This window comes from Oreochromis niloticus, linkage group LG20, assembly GCF_001858045.2.
Source record: "Oreochromis niloticus isolate F11D_XX linkage group LG20, O_niloticus_UMD_NMBU, whole genome shotgun sequence".
In the NCBI taxonomy this organism is placed as follows: domain Eukaryota; kingdom Metazoa; phylum Chordata; class Actinopteri; order Cichliformes; family Cichlidae; genus Oreochromis; species Oreochromis niloticus.
In genome coordinates, this window is record NC_031984.2 from 486199 (window position 1) to 506993 (window position 20795).

Below are 20795 nucleotides of genomic sequence, written 5' to 3' on the forward strand. Positions count from 1 at the left end.
AAACAAAACAAACCTAAAAACAGTCAGTGATCACTGTCGGCTTCTCTCACTTTTTATCACCACTGTTCATTTTAAAGCTCAGTTTTTAAACCCTTACGATGTAACTACAGCCCAGCCCATGCAGCAGTATATTAATGACTAACCCCGTATTGTGGATGGATTATCTCAGTTGTTCTCCTGACTGAAGTTTGGTCCGTTTACAGCATCCTGCCATGCGATTGCATTTGTCCCTAACCATCGGGAACCCTCACGTTAACTTTTATCGAGTGGAAAAAAGTTAGCATTCATCCTCCAGCTTCACTGTGTTTATGTTATGCTAACATAGCTGTGTCGCTAGCGATCACGTAGCACATCATTATATACCAGCTAGCCCAACTTCAGTAACCCTACAAACGTCACTGCTGTTTAGTTTTCTGTCTTCATTTATGTTGGAAGTGATAGCAGAGCTGTACGTTTGAATTTTTGCTGTGGTGGTTAAGCTGCCGGATTTTTGGCTTCACGACCCTCCTTCATAGTTCGTGTACGTCACGACCCACCTTACTCTCTCACATAGAGTGGGCCGTGAAACTCCTCTCTCTTGGGCCTGGGTGATGGTGACGCTCTCAAGCTCATGGAGAGCATACTGTCTTTGCTAGGAATGGATGGCGGCGGATTCCTCTTTACTCACATCTTCCTCCGACAGTTGCCGGTGCAACCTGGCCTTGCCAACTCCCTGCTGCTGGGCGCAAAGGATTACCGCCCCCAGAAGAAGCGGATCTCCTGGCTACCAGGAGCTTCAGCATCCGGGTGATAGTTCCCGACTCACCGACGGCATCTCCTGCGCCCCCACCGATTCTCCCGGGAGCCTCCGACTCATCGATGGTGGCTTGGATCGCGGCACTGCGGAAAAGGACCGTGTTTTTACCATCAGCATGACAGCGCCGTGGCACCTTTGCAGTTTTAAGGCCCAGGGAAACGAGCCTGCCAGCGCTCTGTAGTGGCCGCGACCGCTGGCGATAAGGAAAGGCTGCTCTTCATAGAGGACTCACGCTCGCGGACACGTTTTCTGGTTTACTCTGGCTCCCAGAAGAGCCTCGGGAACTCTCGTGTCGTCTTTGCATACCTCCACAATGATATTTATTTAATCTTAAAAAAAAATTGGAGACTTCCCACGTACCACCAGAGAGAGCCCAAGTACCACTAGTGTTACGCGTACCATTGTTTGAGAAAGACTGATATAGATGATGTAAAGTTGATGAAGCCAAACTGAAGTAACCAGGTCTTCCTTTTTCTGCATCATCTAACCACAATGATTGTCTGTCTGTGGTTTGGTGCAGAGCAGGTGTTCATACAGCAGCCACAGCCTTTCATTAAGCTTTAAATTATTTTAGGAACAAAATATGTCTGAACCTTTGGAGGAAATATGAAATATTAAGTACAGTTTCCACCAAGCTTTGACATTTGACAGTGTGCTGACACACAGTAACACACTGCACCTCAGAGCTGGAGATGATTACCTGCTAAGTCTGGCACTGCAAAACGACTCCAGCATAGCCAGGATCACCTACAGTAACATCAGGATGATCACAGGAAACTGGTCATCAGCTAGCAAAGCTAACCAGGGTTTAACCTGCAGTTCACATGAAAGAGGCCGGCCTGGCAGCATCTGACTAATCATTATTGAGGAGTGGCATAGCTGTAATAATAGAAAAATATGAAGATGTTACACAGACTACAGACTGAAAGCAGGACAGCAGTGTCTGGTTCAGAGTGATTAGAATTGAGCTCTTTGTAGCCTTCAGTCGCTCAGACTGTAAGAGAGCTGCTTTATGAAAAAGTTTAGCATATTTGAAAGAAACCTGGTAAAAATGTGGACTGTGACTGAACAGACTGGTCAGTGTCACAGCTCGATCAGAGGGATTTGTAGTTTTTATTCTCTCAGCTGGAGTTTAACACTCTGAAAGAATAAAAACTGGAATCAAACTCAAGATCAGACTAAATCTGATCTAAGGCCAGCAGGTAAGATAAGATAGATAAGATAAGATCACTCTTTATTGTCATTGCACATACATAGTACAGTAGTACAATGAAATTGGAAAACTGTCCTACGTCGGCACTAAATATAACACGACACGATATGACACATCACAACGCAACACAAACAACACAACACAGTATATTAACTTAGTAAATAAAAAAAGAAGAATAAGTGTATGTGTATTGCACACTGTTATTATTGCACCTTGTTATAAATATAAATATTATTATTGTTATTGTTTTAAACATTGTTACCTCCCCCCTAAAAAAGTCCAGGGAGGTAGCCAATCAGGTCAGCTATTTGCATTGATCAGGGCTATTGCCCTGTTGTAAAAGCTGTCCTTGAGTCTGTTTGTTCGGGACCTCAGCAGCCTGAACCTCCTGCCAGACGGCAGAACAGCAGCTGGTACAACCTGGTACAACCAACTGCTGTTCTCAGATCAGATATTAATGTTTATAGTTCAATAAAACTAAAGCATGTGTAACAGTGTGTATTAAACACTGACGTCCATCATCAAACACAAAGACACCGACACTATTTTCCAGAGATCTTATTGGTCAGCAGACTGTGATTGCAAACCTACCTCTAATGTGGAACCACATCTCAGAACTTTGATAGAAAATACAGATTATTGAGCAGAGGAGGCTCTGCCCAGACACAGGAGCTGCAGGAGACCATGAGCTAGCTCACTGAGACGTCTCCCACTGGGATGTCTGACAGTTTACCGCTGCAGAGTCACAATCAACACAACAGAGTAGTGCTGTGTGTGTGTGTGTTTGAATTTGAATTTATTTATTTAAAAGGGACAGTGCAGTTTAACATAGTTCACGTGCAAGACATGAAACTGATGTACCGCATATAGGTTTATAGCTACTGCTAATTTTCAACAATTGTCCCTTGTTGGGCTTACAATGTAAATAGATACATTTTACAATAAAACATACATTTTCATAAAACCAAATTACATCATAAATACAATTACAATTAATAGACAATAATTTAAAATAAAATTAAAATCATTAGTTAAAATGACTACATCTTTGATTTCCCTTTAACCACACTTTAACCTTCAATGTAAAGGATCTGATGTCTGTAATCCATTTGATATCGGTTGGAAGTTCCACAGATGGCAGGCCTTTATAGAAAAAGCTGACTGACCGAATGTAGATCTGCGATATAATATCTTGCAGTTGCCGTTCACCTTACTCCTAGTAATACGATTACTATCTTGTCTCTCGATGTATCTATTGAGACACTCTGGGGCCATCCTATTTATACATTTAAAAACTAATTTAAGAAAACACAAATGATTAAAACTCTTAAAACTAAGTAGATTATATTTCTTTAAAATTTGACAGTGATGCCACCGAACAGATTTTTTATCCATTATTTTTAAAGATTGGTTATATAAGGATACCACAGGCTGAATTGTAGATGGTGCTGCTTGGGTCCAAACTGTCATACAATATGAAAAATGAGAAAATATCATAGAATGCATAAATAACTGAGCTGCTGAAGTGGGTATATAGTGCCGAATTAACTTAAAACAATTCAGATTAGCCTTGACCGTCTTAGAGATCTTATTTACATGCTTGTCAAATTTAAGATGTGAATCTAAGATTATTCCTAAAAACTTAAAATCTTTGACCTCCTTTATTTCTTCGTTCCCTAGGTTGATTTTAAAATCATCAGATGAACTTTGTTTCCTAATCGAAAAACACATAGAAACAGTTTTTTTTAAGTTCAATACAAGATGATTTTGTTCCAGCCATTTTTGGACATCATTTAGATGTACCGTTAAGGTGTCTGCTGCTTCACCAGGTGACTTTGTTTGTGTCCAGGTTTCACTTCCACCTTGGCCTGTGCAGCTTTGTGGGTAAAAAATAGAAGAGTTGGTTGGACTCTGATTCTGTGAATGTGGCAGATGAGTTAAGGTATGCAGTATGTGTGTGTTTGTGTTGTTTCTGGATGTTTCTCTGCTTCTCACTGTTGAGTCAATCGGACCTAAACAGGATGTTCATGCAGAGACTTAATTTTTCTGCTTTTCCGAACCTTTAATTTGTCCCCATAATTTCCATAAACAGATATTTGCATATGAATAAACATGTGTCTGGTTGTGCAGGAAACTGGTTTATGGTCTAGTGACCAATCACATCTGAGCAAACCATACAAACAATGCGTGCCTCATGCTCTGGAAACCACACACACTGGAAGCGAAACAGCTGAAACATGGACACGCCTTCACTCAGTGCAAAGTCAGTGGATAGCCAGTGTAGGCGGAGCTAACATGTTCTGTTTTTATTGGCTGTCAGATATGTCACGTTCTGTGACGATGACAGGAGACATTTGCACCAGAGCAATAACCAGCCCTGTTCTGAGCTGATGCTCTCAGGTGAGTCACGTTCATAAACTGACCCAGGATCAGCTGTTTTGAGCTGATGTTTGCTGCAGAAACAAACCTGCATTAAACGCTGCAAGCGTGTCAGAAACTCAGTGTGCAGTGTCAGTGCCCTCATGTGGTGACAGTGTGAACTGCACAGTGTGCTGGTGGCAGCTCACCTGTGAGTTGATGTGTGTGAAAACAGGCTGAGAACACCTGAGAAAGACCGCCTGCTGAGTCAGAGTGAGCAGCAGATCAGCTGCAAGTGGTGGAAACAAATTTGATATCAGAGACACAATGCAGGCTGGGTTCAAAGGTCACCCTAATATCAGTCAGTGAAGGCTGCCGCCAAAACACAGCCAGAGGCAGGACAGGGTTTCCTGTTTCCTCCAGCTGTGGTTTACAAATGTGTGGTGTGTGCACTCGTTCAGTGTTACACAGGTGAGTCAGGGGCTGTATCCCAATTCAGGGTCTGCAGCCTTAAAGCACACAGCCTCAACGGTCCTCAAGGGCCGCGTACTCAAAGACCACTAAGGCCGGAAGTGTGAGGCTTGTAGGCTTGTGAAATGGGACGGTCTAGCCTCCGTTGCGCTGCTCAGGTTGCCTAGCAACCATGATAGCTGGAAACGTGTGGTTGACAGAAATGAAGGAGAACATATTTTGTTCATTTGTTTCTACATGAGCTTTGTGTGATTTGATAAGTATCTGAGGCTGAGACCACAGGACTGTAAAACATGATTGTTGGGCTTCATATCTGTACTGAACAGTCATTTTAAGATTAGCTAGTAAATAACAATTAGCTAATGTTGTTCATGAGACTAAAGTCAGTGTAAATATGATATGGCCAATATAGTTATTATATTAATCATGATTAGTTATTACAGCACTGAGTTTGAACTCTCAAATCAAATCACTTTTATTGTCACATCACATGTGCAGGTACACTGGTACAGCACATGTGAGTGAACTCTGTGTCAGATACTGAGCTTCAGTAAAGATTCAAGTAGCAGTTAATTATATTTCCTATCACCTTAAATCTTCACTCAAAGACAAGTATCTCTGACAGTGTATATACAGATGTATATATATATATACATAAGAGACAAATATTGTTTGTTTAATATGTTGGCATTACTAAATTTGGCTCAATGCTTACATACATGTGTAAAAAGGAAAACGTACGAGCTGTGAAAACTGTTTCTGATAGAATGAAGATCAGACTGATATATGAAATATTCCTTTATTGGGTGAGAAAAGCAGAGCATGTCATAACTGCTTTAAGTCATACAGAATAGATATCAGAGCCTTAAACAGGCTGACTTCTGCTAAATGGGTCAAACTGGGCAGAAAGTCTACAAACACATAACATCCTTATAGAATATGATGTAACACTATAGATCAACTTAGCTCAGAATATATAAAGCATATAAACAGTTACAGCAATATGATGCAACAAACACAGCAGTGCTACTAATCCAAAATACTCAAAGCTTCATAGAACTGAAACAAACATTTATTTTTAGCTCCATTCTGCTGCTGATACATACTTTAGGTTTCTGAATATTAAACTTGTTGCTGCCTTTCATAGTGTGTAACTTGAAGGCCCTGAGTACTTTCTCCCACACTGAAAACACTGGGATGATAACATTATTTGAACATTACCTAATAAGACTGATTCAGGACAGACAGTTAGTTATGTTAAACTTTCCTAGCAGTCCTTCACAAACAGGGAACAGTCTGTCTATTCTCTCCATCTGTCAGCTGCTGCTGGCTCTTCCTCCTCCTCTTCCTCACACACTGCTGAGTTTGTCCTGGTGGATCATCAGGGGTGCAAAGCCTCACAGATGATGTGCAGCAGTGGGTCCCTCAGTCTGTCCTCACTCTGGACACTTGCAGTTGTCACACATGGAAATCAAATGTGTGATAAGCTGCAGGATTCAAACACAAGTGTAACTTATAAATACATGTTCATACTTTTATTCCACAATCAGAGAGAAAGAAACAGAGAGAGAGTGCAGGACAGACAGACAGGTGACAGTCTCAGGTGTACACACTGCTACAAAACAGCACCAGAGAAGGAGGATTTAGTGTTTGTGTTATTACGAGTGCTAAACAAGAAGAGTTCCCAGATGGTCCAGTGGACACATGTGTGACTCCTGTGATTAAAGCATCTTTCTTTCAGCTTAACGAGTGAACCGTCAGCTCGTTCAAACACACGTTAAAGTCCGTTTGGCTCGACACCACCGAACAGAGGCAGCAATATAACATAGCTAACATTAACAGTGCAGTGAATCCTGCTTGTGCCGTCATATTCAGGACTGCAAACCGAGCAGCATCACTGACTTTCAGCTTGTTGTGTTTGTGGATATATGACTGACTTTAATTACGCATAAAATCATCACATTCTCTGTATGATTAAGGTCGACTATATATATATTTTAAAGTAAAGGCTTTAAAACCAAGTTACCGCTGAAAGTACAAACATCACTAATGTCACATAACTTTGCCGACATGTGGCCAACAGTAATGTTTTAATGTTCCTCATTATTCAACATATGCACATAACTAAGTGACATCATATTCAGTACTTACTTTTAACAGTTTACTCTTCGACCGCTCCGCTTCTGCCGTCTGCGGCAAAATGATCCACACCGACTGCCGCGCTATGAATTGTGGGATATGTTGGGCCACGAAGTCTACACCGCCACGTCCTTAAAATTCAGGGAATTGAAGGATGGCCGCATTTCGAACAGCCTTTGAATTGGGACAGCCTTCGGCGCGTCGCTGTAACGTAATCGGCCTTAAAATGCGGCCTTTAAGGCTGCAGATCCTCAACATATTCTATTTGGCCTCTCACATACCGATAAAATAATTCCAGGGAAAAAATATATTAATCTTCTGATTATTTTTGCCAAATTTCACATACATTGTACAAAATTTTCTCAACAGCGTCCAAACATATTTGCTTTTAAAGCCCTGTTTTCCAAATAACTCTTAAGAACAGTACTAACTCCAAAGCATGTAAAACACAAGAGCTGTGTTGAATGTATAGTTTCACTTGACTTATATGTTGTTTATTTATACCTTGAGCACCTTGTTTTTTCTTTCAGTGATTTTGTTTATCTGTTTTCTCCTAAAGTATTCGTTTTTGTTTACGTACTTGTATTTGTATACATAAGTTGTTCAAGATACTGCAAGCTGTGGGATTTGTCATACCCTTTCTATATTCTACATTACTATGTATGTTTGTTGTTCAATTGTCTAAATAAAAAAAAGAAAGAAAGAAAAGAAAAAAAAAGGCTGCAGACCCTGAATTGGGACACAGCCAGTGACTCCACCTCACCTGTGCACCAGTTTAAGATGATGATCACTGAATGGAAACCAGGAAGGAAACCAATTCACAAAAACTTCCCATCTTCCGGCTCGCTCTTTGCCCTCTCCTTGGTGGATGGCGCCCCCTGCTGTTCACCGTGTGTGTCTGTTTGCAGAAGCCACAGGAAGCTGTCCAGCTGGTTCTTTGACTGAAAAGTTATTCAAGCCCGCAGCATCGCCATTGAAACAGAAAACTCAGGACTCAACATGACTGTCTGACCCCCCTCCCACGATGAGCTGCGGGGACATTTGTAACAATATCAGCATCGAAGCCGAACAATGATTTAAAGACAGGTAAAAAACAGGTGTGTAGGCACTGAGCAGTGACATCACCGAGGCTATTAGTTATCTCCGTTATCTGATTGAAACAAACTGCTCTCTGATCTTAATGCCAAGGATCAGCGCTGGCCAGACTTTAAACACCGGATCAGATACAAATGTTTCCTCTTTTACTCAAACGTCGTGCTGTATAGAAATCACGACACAGCTGCAGGTGTGTGTGTGTGGGTGTGCGTCTGTGTTACTGGACAGGTGGGTGTGGTTTGCTGTCTGGTGTGTAATAACTAACCGCGTGCTTCAATAACGTGAGTAAACAGTTGATAAAGTTTTTTTTAAACTCCAGCTCTCCTGTCTGCATGGACGTTATGTATATGCGCATGCGCCGTGGCGCCCGTGTCCGTCAGGGCGGTGATCTCTCTCCTGTTCTGCGTGGCTGTCTCTCCCTCTCTCTCTCTCTCACTCTCTGGGAAAAACCCGAGTAGGAGGAGGAGGAGGAGGACTCCTTCCTCTTCTCCGTCTTGTTCTGCTCCGGCGGCGGTGAGCGCTGATTGGAGTAAATGATAAAAAGCTCCCGGTGCGCGGCGTTGAAGGCAAGACAGACGCACGCGGATGTGCCTCCGGAAGCGCAGCGGAAGCCGCCCCGCGGACCTCCTTCATGCCCAGATTGTGAGTATGAGCTGCAAAGGAGGGGGGCGGGGGGCGCGCTTTCACTTCAAGCCCCCGTGCGGGTTCCCGTCCGCGGCCACGCCGCTCCCCTTCCCCCCTGCCAACGAGCGGCCAGTGTGGGGGGGTGGGGGGAGAGGAGTACCCGTGTCTCCTTTCCTGCTTCCTCTCTGAATGACATTGGACCGGCAGCTCTGGGGGAGGAGTGAGGAGTGAGGAGAGGAAGGCAGCTCTTTAGTCCTCTTTCCTTCACTCCGTGCTTGTTTCCTTCAGCTCTCATGTGTGCCAAAGACCTGCGCAGGCTCAGTTAGGAGGGCCCGGTCCAGACCAGCAGGGACAAACTTTAATGGGTTAGACCGGACTTCTGTTCTCCTGCTGTGACAGATGTTCTGGTGTTGTTAGTCATGCTTTGGTGTTCTGTCACAGGTTCTATTTTCATGAAAAGACGTTCTGGTGTTCTAGCAGAGGCTAAGATGTTCAGACAGATGTCCTGACAGATGTTCTGGTGTTCTAGCAGAGGCTAAGATGTTCTGAGAGATGTTCTGGTGTTCTAGCAGAGGCTAAGATGTTCTGACAGATGTTCTGGTGTTCTAGCAGAAGCTAGGATGTTCTGAAAGATGTTCTGGTGTTCTAGCAGAGGCTCAGACGTTCTGACAGACGTTCTGGTGTTCTAGCAGAGGCTAAGATGTTCTGACAGATGTTCTGACAGATGTTCTGGTGTTCTAGCAGAAGCTAGGATGTTCTGAAAGATGTTCTGGTGTTCTAACAGAGGCTAAGATGTTCTGACAGATGTTCCCGACAAACGTTCTGGTGTTCTAGCAAAGGCTAAGATGTTCTGAAAGATGTTCTGACAGATGTTCTGGTGTTCTAGCAGAAGCTAAGATGTTCTGACAGATGTTCTGGTGTTCTAACAGAGGCTAAGATGTTCTGAAAGATGTTCTGGTGTTGTGGCAAAGGCTAAGATGTTCTGACAGATGTTCCCGACAAATGTTCTGGTGTTCTAGCAAAGGCTAAGATGTTCTGACAGATGTTCTGGTGTTCTAGCAGAAGCTAAGATGTTCTGACAGACGTTCTGGTGTTTTAGCAGAGGCTAAGATGTTCAGACAGATGTTCTGACAGATGTTCTGGTGTTCTAGCAGAAGCTAAGATGTTCTGACAGATGTTCTGGTGGGTTAACATGAGTTCTGTTGTCATGAAAGACATTCTCGTGTTCTGAAAGATTTTGACCTTGTAAGAGAGGCTCTGAAGATCTGTCGTAGGTTCTGGTGTTCTGACAGACGTTCTCGTTCTCTGACAGAGGTGTTGATGCCACTGATGTTTTAGTGTTCTGACACAGGTTCTGTTATCAGGAAACATGTTCTGGTATTCTTACAGAGGCTGTCATAGATACTTTATTGATCCCACAAGGGAAATGTTTGTGTTACAGGAGCCTGATAAAGAGTCCAGTCTACAATACACAACAAGACACAACACACTTAAAGGTGCCACAGGCGCCCAGCCAGAGCCTTATACTATAAGATTTAATATATTTACAACAGTGATAAAAACTAAGAAAAGTCCAAATAAAGTTAGTTAATAATGGTAAAAGTAAAACTGACATTTTATAACAGAAGTGCAAACTGCATTCAAAAACTATTTGTGCACTATCAGTCGAATGTTTGGACACACCTTCTCATTGAATGGTTCTTCTTTGTTTTCATGACTGTTTACATTGTAGATTCTGACTGAAGGCATCAAAACTACAGATGGAACTATGTAGTAAACAAAAAATAACTCAAACCATGTTTTAGATCCTTGGTAACATCCAGCCTTTGCTTTGATTCCTGCTTTGCCCACTCTTCTCATTCTCTCCATGAGCTTCATGAGGTCGTCTTCTGAAATGGTTCCCCAACAGTCCTGAAGGAGTTCCCAGAGATGCTGAGCACTTGTTGGCCTTTTGCCTTCACTCTGCGCTCCATCTCATCCCAAACCATCTCCACTGGGTTTAGGTCAGGTGACCGTGGAGGCCAGGCCTCCATCACTCTCCTTCTTGGTCAAACAGCTCTCACACAGCCTGGAGGTGTGTTTGGGCTCATTGTGCTGTCCTGGTATGTGGATGCAGGATGCTGTGGTAGCCATGCTGGTTCAGTGTGATTGGTCCTTGCCATAATATGAATTCTAACAGTTGTCAAATAGGGCTGTGTTTGACAACTGTGAACCCTGACAGGCACACCTGTGAGGTGAAACCATGTCAGGTGGCGACATCATGAAGCTCACTGAGGGAAGGCCGAGGGTCTGCAGTCAACAAAGCAAAGGGAGGCTACCTTTAGGAATCTAAAATATAAAACATATTTAGTGTTTTTATCAATCTTTCTTTGTTACATAATTCCATAAATCTCGATTCATATATTTGATGTTTGTATCTACAATGTCTAAAGTAGTAAAAATACAGAAAAACCATTCAATGAGAAGCTGTGTCCAAACGTTCGACTGGTAGTGTAAATGTAAGAAAAACAGCTGTATGAAGCTGTAATACAGTGACAGGTATGTTCACCTGTCAAAGAAGGAAGACTTATTATCTGTGAGGTCAAATCAAGGTCAAGTTTATTTATGTAGCACATTACCAACAGTCCATGCTGCACAAAATGCTTAACAATGTAAAACTCCACTAAAATAAATAAAATGCACAACAATGATGCAGTAAAACATAGAAGTGAGGAAAAAATAAACGAATAACTAAAACAAGTCAATAAAAACAACAACAACTAAGACTGGTAAAACCAAAATGTTCAGGTCAACGTGTGTTAAAAGCCAGACCATAAAAATGTGTTTTTAGTAACTACTTAAAATGTTGGAGTGTTTGTGCAGATCTAATATTAAGACTATTCCAGAGTCTGGGTCCTGCCACAGAGAAGCCTCTGTCACCACCACACTTAAGTTTAGTCCGTGGAATAGTTAAGGTTAGTTCTGACCTCACGGTTCTTCCTGGAGCATAAAGAAACAGGAGCTCAGACAGGTGAGAAGGGGCTCGGCCGGTTAGTGATTTAAAAACAACAAGTAAGATTTTAAATTGGATCCTGTGAGGAACAGGAAGCCAGTGAGAGGCCAACACTGGGTTACAGGCTCCTTCAGTTTAGTGCCAGTCAGCAGACGAGCAGCTGCATTTTGGACCAAGTGGAGACGATGGAGAGAGGCCTGGTCCAGACCAAAGTACAGAGAACTGCAGTAGTCCAGTCTGCAGGTAATGAACACATAAATAACACGTTCAAAGACATCAGCTGGAAGGCGTGGCTTTGCTTTGCATTGGACTACTGCGCTCACCTGCCTACACCCAAAGGCTGCTGTCAGGTCCAACAACAAGAGTCTAGAGTTAAGGGAATATCATTAGCAACCCTTCAAAGTGCCGCCTCAGCGCTGTGTACTGATTTAAAACCAGATTGAAACTTTTCAGACATCTCGTTAAGATCGAGGTGGGCCTCCTGTAAATAGACCACTTTCTCCAGAACTTTGAAAGAAAGGGAAGCTTTGAGATTGGCCTGTAATTGGCCAGAACAGTTGGGTCCAGATTGTGTTTTTTAAGACGAGGCTGAACTATAGCTTGTTTAAAACATGATGGGACACAGCCTGTAGCAAGGCAAGTGTTGATTAATCTGTGGATAAAAGCCCGACAGTATTAAAAGTATTTTTAAGCATACTTGGAGGAAGCCGATCTGATGTGCAGTGTGATGATCTTTGGTGATGAACTACCACAGACAGTTCACTCAAACTGAGACAGCTGAGCGCACAGGAGGAACACTGAGGTCTGGGGCAGTGGGCGACCAGACATAAGAAACTTAATCAGTAAAAATGCCAAAAAGTCATCAACTATACATCTGACAGCATCACATGGACTAAAAATAGGATTTAAAACATTATAAAGTACCTGAGGCTGTTTGTGGACACCAGGTTTGAGACAAACTGAGTGTTTGCAGTCTGTGCAGCCTCTTGGTAAGCAGAGAGACAGTTCCTAAGAATCTGTAAAGAAACATGCAGCCTATCGTTTTTCCATCTCCTCTCAGTGTGTCTGCAGTCACGTCTAAGGCTGTGCGTATGTTCATTCAGCCATGGCTCTGATAATGGCTTAGCACGCACAGTCCTGAATGGAGCGATTCAGTCCAAGATATCAGTGCAGGTTGAATTAAAGGTGTCAGAACGTCCTCAGCACTTTCACAGCTGGAGTTCATTTTTCCACAATCCATAAATGTGACTGAAAATTTAGGTGCTATCAAAGTATTAAGGGCTCGTCCTTTGGGGTCTGCAGTGCACGGCTTATCCACAAACAGTCCAAAGTTAAAGTGAACAGCTCAGGAAAATGATCAGAGATGCACACACACCCAGCTCCTGGGACAGCACCGAGTCCAGTATGTGTGCTTTTTCACGAGTGGGACCGGTAACCCACTGAGTCAGGTTAAAAGAGTCAATAACATTTAGAAAGTCCTTCATCCCAGAAACTTCTTCAGTTCTGGGACTGAAGAAGCTTCTGGGAAGAGAGGTGAAACGTCTCCAAGCAACTTAAAGAAGTCCAGACGCTTTTCTTTCCAAGCTCTTAGACTACGATGACCTGGGTGACTGAGAACCTTCACAGACATGGAGTGTGTTTGTTTGTTGTGTCTTTGCTGCTCAGGTGTGAACTTGTTGGTGTCTCAGAGCAGATCTTAAATGAATGCAGGCATTTCCCACTCACAGGCTTCAGTTCACTTACTGCTAGCCCCGCCCCTTCCTGTGTCGATCACTGTTCTGACACTGCTAGATATCAAGTAGCTTTCTTAGCCTCTTCCTCCTTGCTGGTGATGCTGGTGCTGGTTGTGTTCACTCAGACCAGAACCTGTAGCAGGTGGAGACCTAAGAGAAACATGAAGGAGAGACTCAGAGGACAGGAGGCTGGTTTGATATATTTAAGGAGGCGTGAGCACACATTTAGTGTGCCCGATAGTATGGACCGATGTTTGGATCGGGAACATTTCGAGGTGTGGTTTATCAGTGCTGACTCTGGGGCAGGGCAATATGGCCAAAAATATTTATGTATATATATATTTGAAAATTTGCGATAACGATATAACTGATACGAGACAAAATACTTTACAACTCTACAACTTTATTAGTGCAAAACCTCATCAATGTATTTTCACTTACACAAGCAGCTGTTTTTTATGTGCATTAACGCTTTAAAGCAGTCTAACAGTGCAAATGCAAATTCCTCGCTGACAGTTTAGCCAAAAGGCATTTCCATATCCTGAGCATAACCATGTATAATATCCACACAAGTTAAAAACAGGTGCTTTGCAACATGAAACTGCAGCGTGCCAAATAAACAAGTCACATATGTATTTTTCAGACCATAAGGTGCACGGGATTATAAGAAAACCAAACAGTCAGATAAGTCAAACTTTACTCATTCTTCTTGCTTCCTCCACTTCCATACCATTGATTCATTAATGTTGAATTCTCTGGCAGCGGCTCTATTCTCATGTTCTACTGCGTGACTGATAGAGTTTAAAATCCACTTCATAAGCATGTCTCTTAACAGGAGCCATTTGTGGTCCTTATACACACACAATACGGTAATATTATGGTGAAGCACAGTACGTATCACTCCGCGAGGCTCCTGACACGATAGCCGTAATGCTCCGACAATCCATCAAGCAGTGCGGCTTCGTAGCTTAGCAAAGTTGTACTAAAACATTTTTGACAGATTTTTGAGCGCCGTGTACTGCATAAAATCGGTTCGAGACCAGAGTTCATGGCGCACCGGTTTATAAGGCGCACTGTCGATTTTTGAGAAAATTAAAGGCGTTTAAGAGCGCCTTATAGTGCGGAAAACACGGTAATAACGATGGCCCGCTTGCATGTTTTACAAAAAACTGCTTTGGTGGGTATCTGACGGATGAATGCCAAACCAGTTCCACACCACTGAAGTTGCACAATTTTTACAAACCAGTTCTGGTTCATCTGTTTCATTCAGCGATCCGCTTTCGCCATGCTTTTTCGGCCATGTGCGTATGAAAACAAAGGCGCTGCGCATGCGCGTTTTACCCACACTCGATCCCAATATTTCATTTTCTTATCATTGCCTAACATTATACCGGTATTACCGTGAACGGTGTGATATGGCCCAGCCCTAGCTGACTACCCGGCTTTTTTCTGATGTGTGGGTGGGAATTTCAAACGTTTCCCACTTGAACCACAATTTTTATCATACAAACAGTATTTTCTGTTTCGGCTGGCTCACTTTTATCACCACTATATCCAAAATACTCCCCAAAAAAGGGCACGCACACAGCTTGGACCAGATGTGGCCCACATCTGCAAGTTTTACATGAGACTGCAAGGTCCTCATGGCGTAATTCAGGTCTGCCTGACACGGGCCACATCTGGCCCACAGAACCTGGTCCAGCACCGCATCCGTGAGTCTCCTAACAGGGACTCTGTGTCATTCCTGCACATATGGAAAAAGTCTTTAGCTTTTTCTCTCAGACTTATCTCCATGTCTGTTAGAAATATTGCAGTAGCTCTCATAAAGACTATGAGGTTTGTTGAATTTCACAGGTTAACCTTGATCATGTGTTGCTAACCTGGAATTCAAACATGAGGCCAAGCAGTGTTGCTGCCTTGCTCATGTGAGAGGATTGAACCGTGTTCCTTAAATTTAGAACCGCATTTGGGACAAACGGACACAAAGTGTTCCTTCGTGCTTCCTTCCTTTCCTCGGTGTGTCAAGGACTCGTATAGCTTACATCAGGATAAACTGCAGTATGGGGATTTATGGGAATGTTGTCGTTATGACCATATAGGGTGCTGGCTCTGGTTTCAGGAGGAAGAGACACTGAAAAGCAGAAATAACGTGTTTCTGCATTTAAGGAATCGTATTTCGAGCAGCAGTTTTTACATCCAAGTCCCTCAGAGTGGAACAAACACCTGTCCGTAACCATTACTGATCACCTGTGGGTGCTTCGTATCGACCCTGTTTCCCTTCTGTCTGAGCACCCAGCCCTCCCTTCATATCACTCTTGGTTTTACATATTCAGCCTAAAAGCATGTTGGAGGTGAGGGTTGTGGGTCATTGCAATAATGTGTCTTAATGTGAAAGTTTTTGAAAGCCTATGGAAAGAAAGCTGTGCTGGTTTGTTTGAAGTCTGCTGTGAACTTTAAATAAAGCCACCTCTCAGATAGCCGCCGGAGGACAAGGAGCAGGACGGCTTTTTCTGTCTTCCTGTTGCCAGTTGGTACACACTTCCTCTTCCTGTGTCTTTCTTCATTATGTCTGTTGCTTACTTCCCCTTTTCAGACTGCTCATCTTCTTCCCTTCTGTCTGTTTCTCCTTTTGTCTTGTGTTTCTAGCACTCCGGCCATCTTTGCTTCACCGATGCGTACGTCTGTCGACTTTTATCAGACGATGCTGCTTCATCCGCCTGTTAAAGTAAAGGTCATATTCACTCAGAGAACCACAGCAGTGTGTGTGTGTGTGTGTGTGATTCAAGATTCAAGAACTTTATTGTCAATACATCAGTATGCACAGTATGCAGTGTACCGAAATGCCGTTTCACCCCAAGCCCCCCCCCTTTTATATTTATAAGAATATAAAAGATAAATCTCCAAGAGATATAAATCTAGGAATTACAAATAAATAGTAACTTAAATTAGGAGATAAAAAGGTACTATTACTATCTATACAATACTAACTGTACAATACAGAAAGGACAGAGACAATACGAAGGGGATTGTGCAGCAAGTGACTTTATGATGATGATGGAGACAGAGTGGACAGTACATGAAGCAGATGTGCGACTGACGGAGGAACTTGTGATAACCCGACATTACCCAAGATGACGATCAAAGTGACTCTGTGTTACCCAACGTGTTGCGTAGAAGCGAGGAAACTGCTAAAGAAAAAACAAGTGATAAAATACACATGGAGTCAGCCTGTGACTCATCGTGGTGTCTCCTTAATGTGAGGTCAGTGGTTCGATCCCTGCTCCTTCGTCCTGGATGTTGTCCCTGGAGAAACCCCTGAACCCAGAGGTTTCCTGTGCGCTGGTGTGTCAGGGTGTGAATATAGAAAAGCTTACAGCAGTGAGGGTCTGTTTACAGCCTTTATCTCCCCCAGCCTTACCCCTAACCTCCCCCATTGTCAGCTTTTCCTATTGAAAGTGATAAAGAGTGGTGGCATGACGGCTGACCGCTGATTCTAACCTTCAACAGAACTTCTTCCTTCCAGAGTTGGAGAAAAAGTATTTTCAGAACCAGAAAGTTCAGTTACTCTGTTTTTCGGTCCATGTGTGACAGTGGAAACATCCTCAGCTCCACCTCTGATAGTGGGTGGAGTTCTCGTCTTTACGGAGACTTTGCATGAAATCACGGTGCATGAAAACTTTACTGTGTGTTTGCCTGAATAGTTCATTAACTGGAATCTGATGAACTGGATTCAAATCTGACTGTTTAGTACAGTTGTCATTGTTTCCTCTGCTGCTTTCTTGGTCACATGGTTTAAGCTCGCCACACTCACGTCCTCCAAATCTTTACAACTGATTTAATGCATCAGGAGCTCGTTCATCTCTGCTGATCGATGTTTGAGGTTTAACCCTTTATTGACGATGGGCCCGCCGACAGGCCCATTTTACAAGCGCTCTTTAAATGACGGCAACTCCATGATCGTTTATGCTAGAGAGAAAATGCGAACGCTTGGTGAAAGACGAGAAGACGAGCTTTTCGAAACTTTATGGTACATCATTAGAAAGCACGAGCAACCGACGGTCCAATCACATGTAAGAATTAATGATGCATGGCTGTGGAGAAGTGGCAACGCCCATAAAAAGTCCTGGAGATTTAAAAAACTGAGTGGCCCTAGGCTCAAAAACTTTATTGTACATATTTAGTATAGTTGATGTTTAGAGTTGATGTGTTACATTTTGTTCCTGTTGAATATCAGTTTCCACTTAACTATAAATCTGAAAAAAAAGAGTCTGTTTTTTATTTTTGTCCACTTTCAACTGTTGTTGCATTGTCACAACAATACAGTAATGTAAAATGACTGACAGATATTCAAAGCTGAGGTTATTCTGAAAAAAGGGGCAAAAGCCTTATAGAGCACTTATAGAGTGATTTCTTCCACCAACATGTCAGAATCGTTTAAATATAAAGTTCATTAAGAATCTTTCAAAGTGTCCTTGCTGTTTTCACACTTTTGCACACGCACACACTCACTGTGGCCTTTTTTCTCTCCTCCGTTTGTGTGTGTGTGTGTCTGTGTGTGTCTGTGTCTGTGTGTGTGTGTCTGTGTGTGTGTGTGGACACCTTGTGAATAAATCTGCCTCTTGGTGGATTTGTTGGTGCTGTTTGATGCTGCATTTGTGAACATCTCCATGTGTTTGGATTGTATGTGCGTTTGTGCATTTTGCTGTGTGTGTGCATGTGTGTGCATGTGTGTGGGTGTGCGTGTGTGTGTGTAAAGCAGAGGTCCGAGGCTGAAGAGTGGATGACATGCGTGTGCCCGGCCTGGTAACATCGCTGACGACGCGCGCTCTAACCAACCGGCCGCTCTCTCGACATGACGGATGTTCTGGTAAAGCCCTCTGACTGTTTGTCCTCTCTGTGTCCATCTGTCCGTGTGCCACACAAACACGTCCTCCTCTAGCAGTAATGAGGTCACATCACCATCAGGAGTGTGAGAGTTGTACTCGCGCACCACACAATCATTTCTTTATGGACTTTGCAGCAGCAGACCAGGGAAGGTGCTGTCATGTTGTAACATGCACGAGAGCTGAAACTGGATGTAATGTGACGCTCATCTCGGACCAGAAGCGCATAAAGGGTTTTGTCCGTGATGTGTTGAGAAGAACAAGGACACGGGCCGAGCGAGCAGCTGGGCTGTGACAGCTGGGCTGTGACAGCTGGGCTGATGTTGTGATGAGCTGTGAGGATTTAGCCTCAGGGATGTGGTCAGGTTGGTTTTCCTGTGAAAGAGAGAAACTTTGACAAGTCGAGACGGGACTGATTCCAGAGATGAACAAGTTCAAGAATGTAAACACTGCTTTTAGCAGCTTTTTCCTCCTTTTCGTGCCTCAGTGGTGTGAAGAGGTCCGTGCAGTCCTCGTGGCAGGGTTAGCTGTGTGTGTGTGTGTGGACGCCAGGTCTGATTCATCAAGTTTCAGAGAGAAACCAAGAACCCCTGTGTGTCACAATACCTCTGATTCTGCTTCCTGCCCCCCACCCTTCGTCTCTTCCTCCTTTACGGGAGTGAAGGCGTGCTGATTGATGGAGGCGTCGTGGCTGTTAGCGAGCGGCTGAAAGGAAGGAGAAAGAAGGACTGGTTTGTCGATTGTTCGCCGCTGAATCGTCCCGTCTCTGGTGAGCTGTGTGGCTGAATGCTTTCTGTGTGCTGGAGCTTTAGCGTGCTGCCATGGGCACTCCTGTCACCTTAAACATGATGGATGCAGGTACGGCGTGAGTCACGCCATGCTGTCGATACTGTTGATTATCGACCGAACTGAAGGTTCATAACTAAGATTTGAAAATGATTTCTGATCTCTGGGTGTTCGAGGAAAGGCAAAAGTCTTTAGTGGAGCATGCGTCATGGTCAACTGTATTTCTCAGTTCCTGAAAAGCTGAACAGTCTGGAAATGCTGATTTTTGTGTTTTGGCTCATAAACAACAATGAAAGGGCCCAACAGATTTTCAAGTTGAATATTTGAAAGCTGCAGAGGCGGCAGACATTCTGTATTTAAATAAGAAGTACAGATAGTAGTTTTAAAAATACTCCAGTAAATGTTGAAGTACTAAATCAACTCTTTGAAGAAGTACTGGCTCTGATACGGACTCAGAGTAAGAAATGAAAGAGTAGCTCCCTGGAGGATGTCTGCCAGCTGCGCACACATACTTCAACCTTGTGGTATAAAAATGAGAGTATAAACTTTACTTGAGATGAATTTTCATTGTAATAAATGCAGTCAGAACATGAGCAGCTACCTACATGTTGGAGCCGGGGGCGGGCCAACAATAACCTGAACTATGCTCAATATAAATCTGCCCCAACTGTAAAGAGCAGTAAATTATATCATTTTGATTATAAAGCATGTTCTGTTAGAATACAGATGTAAAATTGTGGAGTAGGTCATAAACAGGGAAATGTTTAACACATAACTAAGAAATGCTTAATCGTCGTTTTTCAAATGTAAGCAAAGGCAGTAAGGGCCTGTGTGTGTCTGTACACGGCAGCGTGAACTCGGTTTGATTTACCTGCACGTGTAAAACGTTGTCCTGTCTTTGTCTTTGCCCGTCTCGCAAACTGCACACATACAGTCTGTGTCTACTGACGTTTGCTGCGCTTACAGAAACGCTGTCATTGACTTGAAAAACGTTACTTTATGCTCCTCCCACTCCTTGCTTCTCAGCTTGATGCTGACATCTACCCTCGGTGAGGGTTAGGTCCAAAACAAACACCAACCACATTAACCCCTGACTACAGTTTTGCCTCTTTCATCTCTTTTTATGCGACGTAACCTGGTGATTCCTACACGAGTAGGATTGCCTTTCATGTCTTACAGTTTAAGCTCATATCGGTTAAAAAAAATAACTACTCAAATAAAGTACAGCTCCTGAAAGTTCTACTTAAGTATAGTATTGAGGTATTTATACTTCATTTTTCCCACCTGTGCAGGGCTGTGGAGAATTCCACCTTAAATGATTCTCATCAGGTTGATTTTATATTCTGAGTGGGGGTAATACAGGCAGATCTTCCCTCAGAGTGTGTTTGCTCTGTGGGCTTTCTTTCTTGTCATCTTGACTCTGTTCATTTTATTGTCAGGAAGTCGAGCTACAGCTGATCCTGAGCCTGAATGTGGTCTTTGGACTGTTAATACCACCTTAATACCATTAGTGGTACCTGTCTGAGGACCCTGAGGAAGAGCACTGAAGCTGCTGTTTTTGTTGGGCTCCCATTTAGTTCTGTATATGATTTTTTAAATCTCTAATATATATATGTGAGTAATAATAAATCCATGTTAAAATCCGTCACTACAATAGAAATGAATGGCCCTTTATTGTCATTGTACATGTACAACAATATTGTGG

General features: G+C 43.1%; 1 protein-coding gene and 1 long non-coding RNA gene across 19 annotated transcripts in view; one reads left to right on the forward strand and one right to left on the reverse strand.

Moving 5' to 3' along the window:
• Window positions 1-371: 371 nt before the first annotated feature.
• On the reverse strand, window positions 372-8479 carry LOC112843284 (uncharacterized). 3 transcript variants are annotated; one of them, XR_003215519.1, is made up of 3 exons: window positions 8338-8479; window positions 7741-8006; window positions 372-879 (listed from the first exon to the last, which is right to left on the reverse strand). It is a non-coding gene; the product is annotated as an uncharacterized LOC112843284 (long non-coding RNA). The 3 variants fall into 3 exon arrangements; XR_003215518.1 differs by lacking the exon at window positions 372-879 and adding an exon at window positions 6266-6325; XR_003215517.1 differs by lacking the exon at window positions 372-879 and adding an exon at window positions 6284-6325 and having other exon boundaries at window positions 6990-8006.
• rgs19 (regulator of G protein signaling 19) overlaps window positions 7925-20795 on the forward strand; it is a 36704-nt gene continuing 23833 nt past the window's right edge. For 2 of the 16 annotated variants that reach the window (XM_019349916.2, XM_025901674.1), the window contains exons 1-2: window positions 7927-8074; window positions 18181-18288. In XM_019349916.2, coding sequence (XP_019205461.1) covers window positions 18274-18288 — 15 coding nt within the window. In that variant the 5' untranslated portion in view covers window positions 7927-8074; window positions 18181-18273. Of the gene's footprint in view, window positions 8075-8463; window positions 8715-18155; window positions 18289-18342; window positions 19074-20795 lie in introns of those variants that run through there. The other 14 variants (XM_019349914.2, XM_005465411.4, XM_019349915.2 and 11 more) reach the window with 11 other exon arrangements.